General features: G+C 36.2%; 1 protein-coding gene across 2 annotated transcripts in view; it reads right to left on the bottom strand.

Moving 5' to 3' along the window:
- PRIM2 (DNA primase subunit 2) overlaps window positions 1–13,472 on the bottom strand; it is an 89,082-nt gene that overhangs the window by 2,157 nt on the left and 73,453 nt on the right. For both annotated transcript variants that reach the window (XM_063389415.1, XM_063389416.1), the window contains 3 exons: window positions 11,747–11,873; window positions 10,820–10,902; window positions 4,102–4,170 (listed from right to left, as the gene is read on the bottom strand). In XM_063389415.1, the coding sequence (XP_063245485.1) occupies window positions 4,102–4,170; window positions 10,820–10,902; window positions 11,747–11,873 (279 nt within the window). The remainder of the gene's footprint in view (window positions 1–4,101; window positions 4,171–10,819; window positions 10,903–11,746; window positions 11,874–13,472) is intronic.

Genomic DNA, 13,472 nt, shown 5'->3' with positions numbered 1-13,472 from the left:
AATTACTTCTTAACACAAAAAAAGCTTAAAAAGAAGTGATATAGTGAAAAACTGGCTTTCCTTTTAGAAGTTCTTAATGAGCTCTGGTTTTTTTAGCCTTAAAATCTCAGTTCTCTTCAGACCAATTTAAGAGTCACTTTGCAACTCTCAATTATTATTCTAAACTCTTCTCTCCCCAGCAGTCTGGAATAAGCTGTAGAAGCAGCTCATCCTACAAACAGAGCCTACATCCATGTCTTCAGAGGTGATTGATGGCATTTGTGAGCTTTAATTTGTGGGCTTTTAAAAGCTGTTTATGGGTTGTTAGTTAAAATTGTTGTATGATTCCATGTACCATTTTTTCCTTTTCAAACCTGAATGCTACTTAAATAAAACTCTTATCAGATGAAGCTTAGACAACTCTTAATTAAAAGAATTCCACTCACTAAAACTATCAACTCTTTGTGAGAGCCTTAAAAGATAAAGGGGAAGAATTTTTCATTATCTTCATTTGTGATATATTGATACAGAAAGAATTCTGTTCTCTGTCATTTACAACAAGGCTCAGTAAGCATTTCTCTGAATAAAAATATTCATGAAAATGGAAGTATTTTTTTACATTATGCTCATACAACTTTATGCAAGTTTTACAATGTTTTTAAGAAATATAGATCAAAGCAAATTAATTTTAAAAGCCTTATCATTAACTTAGTTGTATGTTAGCTGAGACTTACTACAAGAAATAGAGAAAGTAGATTTCTATACAGCTTTGCCAATTCACATTGGTAAATCTATCTGGAATCCACCATACCCAAAGAAAAATGTATTTTCTGTGCAAGAAAAATTTTAAGCTTTTAACATGCAGATGCTTTAAAATTTTAAGTTTTTAACCAACCAAAAAGACCTGCCACTTCAGACAAAACTGTATAATCCATCTAAGTAGGTGATACTAATACAAGACTTTTTTTGGATTCAGCACATTTTGCACACACTGGCTCCCATGCAAACTCCAGTTGAGTATCCCTGCTATAGCAAATATTGTTTTGAAAATCCTGAAATAGTGATTTTGAAGCTTTGAAAGCTTTGGTTTTTAACCAAGAACTTCTAAAATTACAGCTGATAATGCTACAGCTGATATCGGAGAAAAGCCACGTGGAGCTATCACAGTGCTACAGCTTTCCTTTCTCACACTCACTGAGGAGTTAACAATTGCCTACATGTATCTTAGTTCCTGCCAGGTCCATGCACTGGACCACACAAATGATGTCTGCTTTTGTCTGTGGTTGTGAGAAAGTGAACCCAAAGTTCAGGAGAGGTGCAGCATTGAAGTTTATAAGCCCAGGTTACACAGAATAAATAGAGCATCAGCTTTCTGTTAGCCCATGCTAACAAAACTGGTAGCACTGAAGTGCAAGAACACAACCCCCATCACCCATTCCCCAAAAATGTATCTGAAAGTTCTCACTCTAGTCCAGCTGCAGGTATTAGACTAGCACTAGACTGCCAAGCACTAGACTGCTGAAGCTGACCCTCTGACCATTGAGAAACAAAATCGGGAACAAGTCTCTGTTACAAAGTCATTCACAGTCAACCTAACCACATACACCATAACTTCCAACAACTGCAGGCAACACCAACACATATCAAACACCTCCTTGGTAAAATTTTTACATAATGTAAGTTAAAATTCTCCATTAATTTTAGCAAGTCCATTACTTCCATGAAACTTTTACTTAAGATTGTTCCCTGCTTAAAGAAACAAGCAAAGTTATGCTAATTGATTCTTCGGAAATTTTCTTCACTGAAAAAATCTGCTAGTGATACACAGGACAGCAAAGGATTAACTGAAAACAAAGGTCACCAGCTTCAGAGACACATCTTTTTACCACCTCACAGAAAAAAAATGAAAAATTAAACATGAATAAAGCATATAGTTGTAGAATAGAAAAACCAGTCCAAGCAGGCTGGTAACAGTAAAAGTTAAGCAGCTAAATTCTGTAAAAAATTGTCATCATAAGCATGTGCCATTCAAACTATAGTGTCTGTGCAGGCTGCTTTCTCTCACTGAAATAATATCAAGAGCAAAGCAGAAAGACAATTGTAAGTGCAAGCAGCAAAACCAGATATTTATATTACCACAAAACTGATAAAAATGAATGCTTTTCTGGAATTTCCTGTAGAAGAATGGAAAGACAGCTTTCCTAAAATGCACAGTACTGAGTTATCTTTTCATGAATGTTGATCTTGGGATCCGTAGTCATCTTGGGAAAATATTATTTCTACTGACATGAGCTTCTCGGGGTTTGATGTTCCCCGAGATTCCCCTCGGGGCGGCCGTTCCCCGAGGAGGTGAAATCTTCCCCCAGGGTTGCTGTTCCCTGGGTATTTTCCTGGGGTTGCTGTTCCCCAAGATAATAAGGTTTTCTGTCTTCTCGTTGCCCTGAGCGTTTCACACCGAAGGCAGAGACGACACTGTGAGTCCAGCAGCTCAAGTTATCAAGGTTGTTTATTTCATATTATCTAACAGTTCTTGTTCGGCTTTGCAAGGCGTCCCCAGCAAAGCAAGACACGCCGTTGGACTGGCGCTGGGCTGCCGCTGGACTGGGCCGGATCAGAGAGCCCCGTACCTTATGTACCGCACTCCCAACCCAACCACAGTCCAAGACGTATTTATTGTTTACAGAACATTACCAATACTAACTTGCTACGCTAACATGTCAGTTCTATTCTAAACCAATCTCTAAAGTCCAAATCAGCAAAAGATGGGGGATGAGAACAAGAACAAGGAAACTAGGGGCCACTCCCCAATTCCTCCATCTTGTCCTCTCAGCCCCGTATACTATGAATCCTAATCTCTATATTTATACTCTCTAACAAACTACTATCTACTTCAAAATTCTTAGGATCTGTGATTCTTCCTTCATGTGAGCATTCACTTCCATGGATAAAAGCCAGAATCAGAGTCCTTCTGGGCTCTGTGGGAGGCTGGCTGACCCCCTTGTACAGATCCCAGACCCCCCCGTACAGCCCCCTGACCCTCCAGGGCTGTCAGAGGGATCTTCTGGACTCCAACAGAGCTTACACAGAGTGAGTGTTACCTAAATTTAAAACTGTACATTATTTTGATTTTCCTTCCACATTATTAGACTTGTTCTCAAATTTTCTAACACTGTAAGACAAAGTGTTCCTCTCAAAATACAGCTGCCAAAACAACACTGGACATGGGTCCAGGGTACATCTTTGCTATACATTCATACATATGACTGCTGGAAATACGTGAAGACAAACAGTTCCACTTAAATCAATTGTGTAAACCAGTAAGAATAAGAAAGTCAGTGGCAAATGCCTCTGGCTGGGTCATCTAATCCTCATCCATATCCTTGGTAAGGCTGTTCCATAGTCTGCTCTTTGAAAGGGGTGTTTCCATTTCTTGGTTTGTGCAAATAACAAAGCTGTAAGAACAGCTGTGCTTCACTGGGACTTTTCTGATGCCAAGGAATCTTGAACCAGTGCAAAAGCTGGCTCTTTGGATCAAGAAATCACACAGGAAACAGAGTGTGGCCATTTGTTATCTTAAAAATTTTTGGACAAAATTTTAAAATAACTTTGCTTACAATTAAGCAAATGGGAAAGCTCTGCGAATGCTCATCTTGATTTAAAAAAAAATAATCACACATGATTACAAATGTGAAAAAAACCCAAATAAAAATTAACGAAAGGAACCATGCAAATGCTGGGAGATTAAATTAAGAGGTTTCAGATACTTTATTTTTTAAGGTGTATCTAAACACATCAAACTTGGTCAATGCATTAAAGCCTACAAACTTAATTAAAAGTAGGATATTGAAAAAGGTAAATGACTTCAAATAGCTAAGACTCAACAATACTGACCTTTTCAGGAAGACAGTATAATGTTTTACTACATCTTGTAATGTTGAGGGCATTAATAATGTCAATATATAAATGCAGAAAATTAAAAAAGAATATTCAAATTACTGAAATGACTGAAAACTAACAAGGCAAAACAACTAATGATAGATGGGCTAACTGAAAATAGTCTCCAAGGCCTTCCTCAAGACAAAGTGGGTGACAGCAGCTGAACAAGGCATAGTAGCTACTCACATCATGTGTCAACTCGAAGAACTTCTGACAGGCCAGTTGGTAATGCATGCCCTTCACCAGCTCCAGCACCTACACGCAGGGAGAGGAACATGACAGAGTCACAACTAGCACACATTCCATGTTTTCATGCTTTCAACAACAAAGTATTCCACAACAGCCTTGTCCAACAGCTGATGGACAACTGCAGCACATGACACCTGTGAATCCTAATAACTGACAACATTTTAAAATGCCCTGGCTACGTTAAAAACAAGATAAAACCACAGGAAGGTATGCCCGACCCTTAAAATGTAATTTCAATACTCTTAACTTCAAGAATGAGTTGAATCTATATTTTGGTAATATAATTGTGACAGTTATTGTCAAACTATCATATTGCAACATCTTTTCCATAATTGCAGACATAAATCTAGCAATTCAAGTGGTTGAAGCATGAAGCAATCAAGGACATGATTTGTATTTTTATTTTCCACATTACCAGTTCATGCAGATGCACAGTAAAATACTACTGTGCTCCCATCAAGAAAATTTAATGCAAATCCTTTAGACAAGTATCTGTGAGAGGGGAATGCTTTTACCTTCCATCAGATTGGTCCTTTTTAAAATGAAGCTATTTCTAGTCAAGCTCAGCAGAATATGTGAGTGAATAGGCTGTTTTGAACACCTATTAGGAAAATCATGCCATCTTTTGTAAATACAATTTGCTTTCCAATTCTACTTCAGGTAATCTCTTCTGTGCTGCATGAAGTCCCATTCTTATCACCAGAATGCAATGCTGGTTGAAATATTTTAAAGTTTCATTACCTCCTCCCTCCTTTATATAATCAAAATGTATGCTCTCTCTGCTTATCAAACAGAGAAAATTGCTGGAATTAAGAGATAGCCTCAGTGGAAGGAAAAATAGTTTTCAAGAAATGTTAATTTCAAGCCATTTCCCAAGGTTGACCTTTGTGTCAAACACAGCAATATACAGCTTAAATCCCTGCTGTACTCATTATCGGATGCTGCCTTGTATTTATTGACAGATATATAAATAAATTACATTTGCTGAATGGATAAAAACAGCAACACACTGCCAAGAAAGTACTCAGTCCCATTATTTCTCTGTAATAGCCCAACTGATTACTTTTCTATCCCTCTTGCTACCTCCTGTTAAACCTTCTGTAAAACACAAAGGCCAAGGCCAGCTAGGCAATGAAGTCTGAAATCTGCCACTGTCTGTGTACATATATATTTTTTTTCTCACCTCTCCTTGAAATTGACTGAAAAAGTTAGTAGTTAAGGACTGAAAAAACTCACCTATTCCAAACACTTCAGTTTCATATTGCCTCACATTTGCTTGTTTGTTCCTTACAATATAACCTATCCCATGCAAGAGTCATCTCTATTTTAAAGAAAATGCTAACCATGTTATATGTTTATACTTTCTTAAAAAGCATTTTTCACCTAATAAGGAGTAATTATCAGAAGACCTATCCATCTTTTGGTTAGTTAAAAGAAACATTCACAATATTCTGCAGTGTTCAGACCTGTCTAACCTGAATTTTCCAGCTGAAAAAAGTCAGCTAATTCAGTCTAATTCATAAATACTTAAAGGCTTTCTCAAAATTCTTCTTTATTTAACCAAGATTACATGTAATAAAATGTTATAAAAAAAGCTGTCTACATTTAGGTGTAAATATATTTTAAATCTCAGAACCTTAAGCAAGCAAACAAACTCAGGTATGGACAAATTCTTAGTATAACCCCTAATAGATTAAAAAAGTTAGTATCTATGAGTAAGTCTCAACTGGACACAGCATGGGGGGCCAGGTTCACCTTCTGCGTATATGAAAGGGAGGGGGAATAACTGGCACATTTAAAATATTTAAAGAAGAATAGCTTTAGTAGATTAACTTGCTTTATTGGGGAAGAAGTTGCTAAGAGGAAACAAAAAAGTTTAAACACTGCAGCAGAATGGAGTCCAGCTAGAAAGGAGTCCTCTGTGTGTGAGAAACTAATAATCCTCTATTAAAAACAAAACAGATTTACCATTCCTAATAAATATTCTCTTCTCTACTGCATTTGTGTCCATAATGAAAGCAAGCTTGCAGCTGTTTTGCCCTGGTATTTCCCAGAAACAGACCTCCACTCAAAGCTTAATTCACAGCAGCAATTCTTTTGCCTCTACATACATTAAGCCATTTACATTGCATTGCTTTATTTTGTAAGTAAAGGTACATACTCAAGGACTTTTCCTGTTAGTCCTTATGTGCCTTTTTCTTCACTGCCATCTGCAACTTGCTTTTCTGATGTTGCTCTACTGACTGCTAATGAGGCTGAGACGATGTTTGGCAGATGTATACAGCCACCTGCTTTTACAGATCCTCAGCACTCAAAGTAAAGATGTTGCATGGATACTTGGGGCTCTATAATTATCCACTGTTATTTTCAACTTTTTTGAAGCGAGTTTGGATTTGGGTTTTTTTACATTGCAGAATTAACTTATCATGAAAATCTTTCTACTTAGACTCAGTTATGTATGATTAATTTCTAACTTTTCCTGCAAAGTTTCTTTAGCTGCAAGGGAAAATATTTTTATGGAGAGAAATAATCTAAAACTTTTAAACTATTAGATCAACAGGGAGAGTGTTAGGGTTTTTTTTCACTGTGGTGGTGTTGTGGGGTTTTTTTACAAGTTTGGCAGTTTTTTGTTCAGTGTTTTGATGGAATTTTTCTCATTCATAGAAACATAGCCATATCAGAGGTCTAGGCACAGACTGGCTTATTTATTTCCATCTATGTGAAGAATCTCTAACTCACCAAAACATTAAATCTGTAGAAGAATAGTACACAAAGTTCAGTGAGTGACTTAATCAAAGCCTCTAATTTAACCCAGTTATAGGGGGGATTTTTTTTTTTTAATTAAGAGAAAAATTCTACTAGAATGAACAAGTCTTCTTCTGAAGTTATGTGCTGTTCATCGACATAAGTATTTTTCCCTAAAGAAATATTTTTACTCCTAATAGAAAAGCAGAAAGAACTAGTCTAGACTCTGTTCCTCCTCTTTGTAGAACCAGAAATTTTTACTATTTTTTGCTTTGCTATTGTTATTGACGTGATTTGGGCAAAAGTAATTTCTCCAAGAAAACTTTCTGAAACAAATAATAGATATTTCAAAATAACTAATTCAAAGCCTATCACTTCCATCTCCCTATATGTAAGATGTGCAGGTAACACATTACAGTGCATTTAGTCCAGCATCACAGCAGATGTATTTATCACAGAATCACAAAATGGTTTGAGTTGGAAGGGTCCTTAAAGATCATCTAGCTCAGACCAGCTGCCATAGATGGAGACACCTTTCACTAGATCAGATTGCTCCATGTCCCATCCAACCTGGCCTTGAACATTTCCAGGGACAGGATATCTACAACTTCTCTGGACAACCTGTTCCAGTGACTTACCACCCTCACAGTAAAGAATTTCTTCCTTATATCTAATCTAAACCTCCCTCTCTTTCAGTTTGAAGTCATTCCCCCTTGCCCTGTCACTACACGTGCTTGTTCAATGTCTCATATGTAAAAACATATCTTAACATATACTTTATATTCTTCAAGTTGATTAGCTATTATCAAACCTGATCTCATTAAGATTTTACCTAATTAGCAGTATACCAGAGAGAGAAATGAAAAATTATATTCTATAAGTTCAAGTGCTATCCACCTGCACCTACACATTCACACATTACATGCTCAACTAATGCTTCTTTCTCCACGAGGCATTTAAAAAGTGTTTAAAAAGCTACTATCACAAATATAGACTAACATAAGGAAAATATTAAATTAATACAAGTTAAATAATTCAGTTCTTGGAATAAACATCAGGATTAACTCTCTGCTTGAAGCACTGTGATAAATAAGCAAGTCCTGTAAGTCACCTGCTGCATTATTTTGAGGAGATTACTTCAGCAGATACAATTCCAGACAAGATACAGCCTCAGAAAATCTGGACTGGAGCAACAGGTTGGAGCCAAATACTTCAGAGCAAGCAGTTCAAATGCTTTGATCACTTTTTTTCATTACTGACAGTACTACAAAATGAATGCAATGAAAGCAGTGTAATGCTCAGACTGACTACTGAAATCATGTCAGGTCTGGCAGTATTTGCTCTGTACCATCATCACAAGGTCCAGCTTTCCCTTTTCACATCCAGTCTTGTGCAAAAGCCCTTTAGGATAGGGTTTGTTCCTACCACACACCAGTGAAATGCTGGAAAAACTCAAACTCTTACGAACCTTAAAGGAAAGGGTGCATGTCAAGAGTATGGACAGCCCCAGAAACAGAAGGCTGAGAACATCACCAGAAATCTGAGCATCTTGAGTAAAATCACAGCCACTAGGGCTGGACACTAGCCCCCATTGTGGCCCACATAACAGCCATGAGGAAAAACCTTCATAGACAAAGAAGGGTCTTGTTTGTGGATCTGGAGGGAAGACGTGAGTACTCTAAACCAAAAGATGAAAATCCCAGTGGGGGACCAATTCATCAGTGCACAGCTAAATTCAAAATCAATGTTTGAAAAATTATGCTTCATTCCCAGAATTTTGGAACAGAGCAAGGAACAAGTATAAGAGGTCCTGAGCCCCAGGAAAAACATACCATTTATTAAAATACACAGCTGAAAGGCCAAGCTCTGAACCATTCATTTAAAACAGGTATCTATCAGGTTTTAAGGGAGCTCTCATTGGACCTGGATTTAACAGGAAGTCTAGGAGTCAAAGGGTTTGACTCTTAGTCAAAAGTTTTGAGTGGATGCCAGTCTTGAGACCAAGCTACTGGAAATGTAGTTACATGAGACCATTGAAAGATTGGTAAACCATCCACCCCTAATATCTATTCACAGAGCTAAAGGAAGAAAACAATTTCTGATACTCAGTAACTGTCATCAACATCAGAGAAGACTCCTAAAAGCCACTGTTTGGACTGAAAGATCCTGAAGGATCCTGTTATTAGTCACACAAACATTACTGGACCATGAAAATGGCACTAAAATGGAGGGGTAGCAATAATGACAACTTGGAGACGGCAACTATTTTTCTTCCTCTTATCCTACTGGATATCCGAAAGACTGTCTGATGTAAAAAATTGATTTCTGAGAACCCAGGCACAGCCAACGTTTTATGTTATTTTATTTTTATTAGGTTTTGCAGGCAGGGTGTATTTGTAGGAGTGGACACTGAAGAGCCCTTTACCCTAACTGCACTTAAACACCACAAAAATCATGGACAGGAAAACATCCATCTCTGGGCAAAGAAGATGTTGATGGATACAACATCTCAGTCACTTTCTTAGTCACTCTTGATAAGAAAATATAAGACTACTAGTGATTCCAAATTCTACTTTACAAAAAAACAAACAAACAAAAAACCCTAAATATATACACACAGAGAAATAAAATCCCAATTCACATTAAATAAGGAACTACATCAAATACAAAGATACTGTCTTTGCAAATTCACTGAAGAAATAACCTCTACTAAATCCTACCCACACATACAGCAAGGCATCTAAGCCAGTAAATCCTCACCAATCTTTCCAATGATTAGCAGGATAAAAATCCCAGACCAGCATCAATCCTTGATGTATATATAAAGAAAAAAAAACAAAGGAAAGTATCTCTAGGTCCTGTCAGAAATATATAGACCCTTATTGATATGAACCAGAAGCAAAAAGGGAAAAAAAAAGAAAAAGGAAAAAACACTTCTAGGACAAAGTATGACTATTTCAGGAACTTGTCAAGAATTACTATAGTGAACAATAAACTCTTTAAAACTATTCTCTTTTTATTTATATCTTAATTAATCCTTCCAAGGGAAACTGTTTTAAGTGGAACTTCCACTTTCTTTTCCATCTACTATAACAGTTTGTTGATTCCTAACAAGTAATGGTGACATTCCATATGAACTAAAGACAACAACTTAAAGCAAGTTTTTCCTGTGGGCCTAAAGCAGGTTCCAGGCAGTTAATACACAGAAGTGTTTGGTCTCAGCTTAAATCTCACCAGTACATCTTCATTCAATGAAAATGATGACAACCTCTCACTACCTTAAGCCCTTGCTAGAGTAAGCAGTGGGAGACCCAGTTCTTCAGGCCACATCTCAAAGTTCCAATTCCTACACTGTTTTTGCTATATAAGATAGATTTTCAATTTATGTTTACATTCTTTAAAAGCTAATCAAAATTTCTGCTTAATTTCATCAGGTGTTTTATATGCTTTTGTTGTTCAGAGGAAGTTAGCACAATAGATAATGTGGAATGTACAGGTTTTAAACGTTTATTATAGAAAAGAATTACATTTGTGTATTGACTACACAGTAGTCATCCACCAGTCACTGCAAGAATAAAAATAAATTCTCTAAAACACTGCCAGGTTCATTTAAACTTCTTTTCTAATCCCAGTGAAGTAAAACAAGGTATATAAAAAAATCTGATTTCTGGATTGTATCCCCTATTGTAATAAACCTACCCATAATATTAAACAATAAAAGGTGGTGATGATAATCATCACATCAGTGGGAGCACTGCAGCCAGAAAACCCAAATTCTGGTAAAAACCTTGTATAAGAAGAATATTTCACAATACACACTGACAAATTGCATATGCATTCCTACAGAACAGAAAGTAAAATTGAAAAGCAGTGGCTTATTAATGAAAGTGTCAAGCCAGATATGCCTCACCTGAGTTATTCCACTGGGAGGGATCTTGTAGGACTGCAGCTTTTGCTTCAGTAGCTCGGGATCGCTGTGGCGGAATGGGCACCCTGACAGTAAAGAATCAGCAAGCTCACAAACAAGGCAGTTTACTCAGGAGTTAGAGCAGTAAGGCACTCAGGAGACCAGCTAAGCTGTTCCTAATTGTCTAACAGCTTATTAATAGGAAAGTTAATTACCCGTGTGTACAATTGCTTTTTTTTTTCTTTAAATAATTACTCTACTGCAGAGTTATCAGGGCACCACAGGCTCAAGAGTCACATAAAATATCCCACCATAAACAGGCCACAATTCTTATTCACTGACAGGAAAAGAGTTTAAGTTGGTTCCTTACTAACAATGACAGTGTTGCTACATTTAATACCTGTGGAAAAAACCCAAGAATATAAAAGTAGTAAGAGACAACTGATCTTTAAAAGCATAGTTCATTGTAAAAATATCACTTTATAAGTACTTCAAAAGTTCCACCATCTAAGTAAAAGTGGATTTTTTTTTGTCCTAGAGCAAGTTTTGAGACACAACTGAATGAACGGCTTAGTATTAGCATAACAGTGAAGCAAATGCAGGTTTTCCATGTTTAGTCATACAGCTGCAGGAGATTTTAAAATACCCTAGCAAACTTGAGACTTTTTGTATGACTGAGTTCATATCTCAGAACATCTCTAATTGGTCATTTCTTAAAGCATCTGTACATTTCAAGTCTCCTTGAACCATATGACACAACATATATAAAACCAGCAGTTATCAAGTCTGATCTAAAGAGAACAGTTCAAGACCAGTATGGTCTGGAAATTAAATACATAATTTAAGAGACTACAGGAGGGAATAACTTCTCTAGCCAAGGGACTCTGCTGTTTGTAAATGCTTAGGGATTTTTCCCCTTAAGGAACTCACCATGATAATCCCCTTGACTCGGTGGATTGGACATGATAATCTTCATGCAGCTATATGGGGTATAATCAGTCCTCTTTCCTTCTTTCCCGTAGCTGTGGCGAATGCTGTAAGCATATCCTTTGTCAAACTGAATAAAAACAGAAGAATAAATTCTTACATATTGGGTCAGTAATTCTATCTTCTTGCAAATAGAAATATTGAATAACAAAATGAATTTTCCAAACATACTCAAACTGAGGAAAATAAAACCTAGTTTCTCGCTGCTAGCTTTGGGTTTTATATCACACAGACTTGCATTTGTACATATACATGCTTTACAGACACAATTCAAGAGAAGTGTGTGACTGCATTGATTTAAGGTCTTTTCAGCTGGTTCTGTAATGGCTTTAAAGGTAAGATGATATAAGGATCAAAATTTTGGACCCCACAATATTAGTAAATGAAGAAAACGTGGTAATTTAAAATCTTTCACAAATGTCCATAAATTGATTGCCTGATCAGAGAAAAAAAAATAGTAAGACAGATTTCTTTACTCAGGTTCACATTCTTGTTCTCCCAGAGTATAATGCCACACCTATACTTTGCTTCAGCACTGAAGTTCAATTCTTCAGATTCTAAAATGAAGTACGCTTTGCTTGTATAAAAAAGATTTTCTCTTTTGTCTACCAATAGACTACCAACTCCTCCAACAAAATGAAATCTTCTAAAGTATATAAATGTAATCAAACATTTATCTTTACAGCTGAACACAAAGTTATCACTATATAATTTTAGATAAGTCCCGTGGAAACCATTCAGTTGCATCAGTTCATGTCATTTTTTACATCCTAATAGGTGACTTAAATCTGCAGAGCAATCAGATTACTTAATATACAGATTCCATTAAATTGCATTAGCTACTATAAGACAACAAGGAGCATTTGTTCAAATAACATTCTTCAAGTTCTAAAACTCACAAAAAATATGATAAAACAATGAAGCATCATATTTAGAATTACACCTCGTCAGTCTCTCTTTGCCTCAACAAAGAACTATGACAAGACATAAAAGGAACAACTCTGCTCTCTCAATTCAAAATTCTAGCACTAATTTCAAATTCTTCATCTAAACATAGACAGTTCCCACAAGAATTTTGGTTTTCTTCTCAAAACCCATTTTAAATTCATTTTTCGCTCTGACTCTGGTATTTTCCGAATAGAAGACAATGTAATATACTGAGAAAAATCATCCAAACATATCACTGCTAACAAACTACTGTAAGGATATTTTTATTTTTACTGATAAAAGTAGTCCCCTGTTTAGCCTGTGGATGGCCAAACAGTACTTCAGAATATTCATATACCTATGAAATCTCTTGACTGGCCTAAAGATGACAAAAACAAAATAGAGGCATAAATGTATTTTTTTCATATAGAACACTTCAATGATTTTGAAAATATAGTTACTTGAAACTCTATAACACAATATGCAAATATACATGATAAATGTGTATAAATATATACACAAACTTTGATACTAAAATCCTAAATTGCACCTGACTCAAACAGTAAAAAAGAAACTTCTTCATCAAGATGCTGCTCATAATCAAGTCAATACAAGAAGACTAGAATTCAGCACTCATCCATAATAAGGCTTAAGGACATCCAAAGCTCTGAACAAACATTAACTAATTAATCCATACTGTGCATTTGACGAAGTGACTTTCCTTTACTTTAAAAGACTTGTT

This window comes from Prinia subflava, chromosome 2 (assembly GCF_021018805.1).
Source record: "Prinia subflava isolate CZ2003 ecotype Zambia chromosome 2, Cam_Psub_1.2, whole genome shotgun sequence".
Lineage (NCBI taxonomy): Eukaryota > Metazoa > Chordata > Aves > Passeriformes > Cisticolidae > Prinia > Prinia subflava.
The sequence above is the reverse complement of the archived record's forward strand: the minus strand, read 5'-3'. Positions and strand labels throughout refer to the sequence as shown.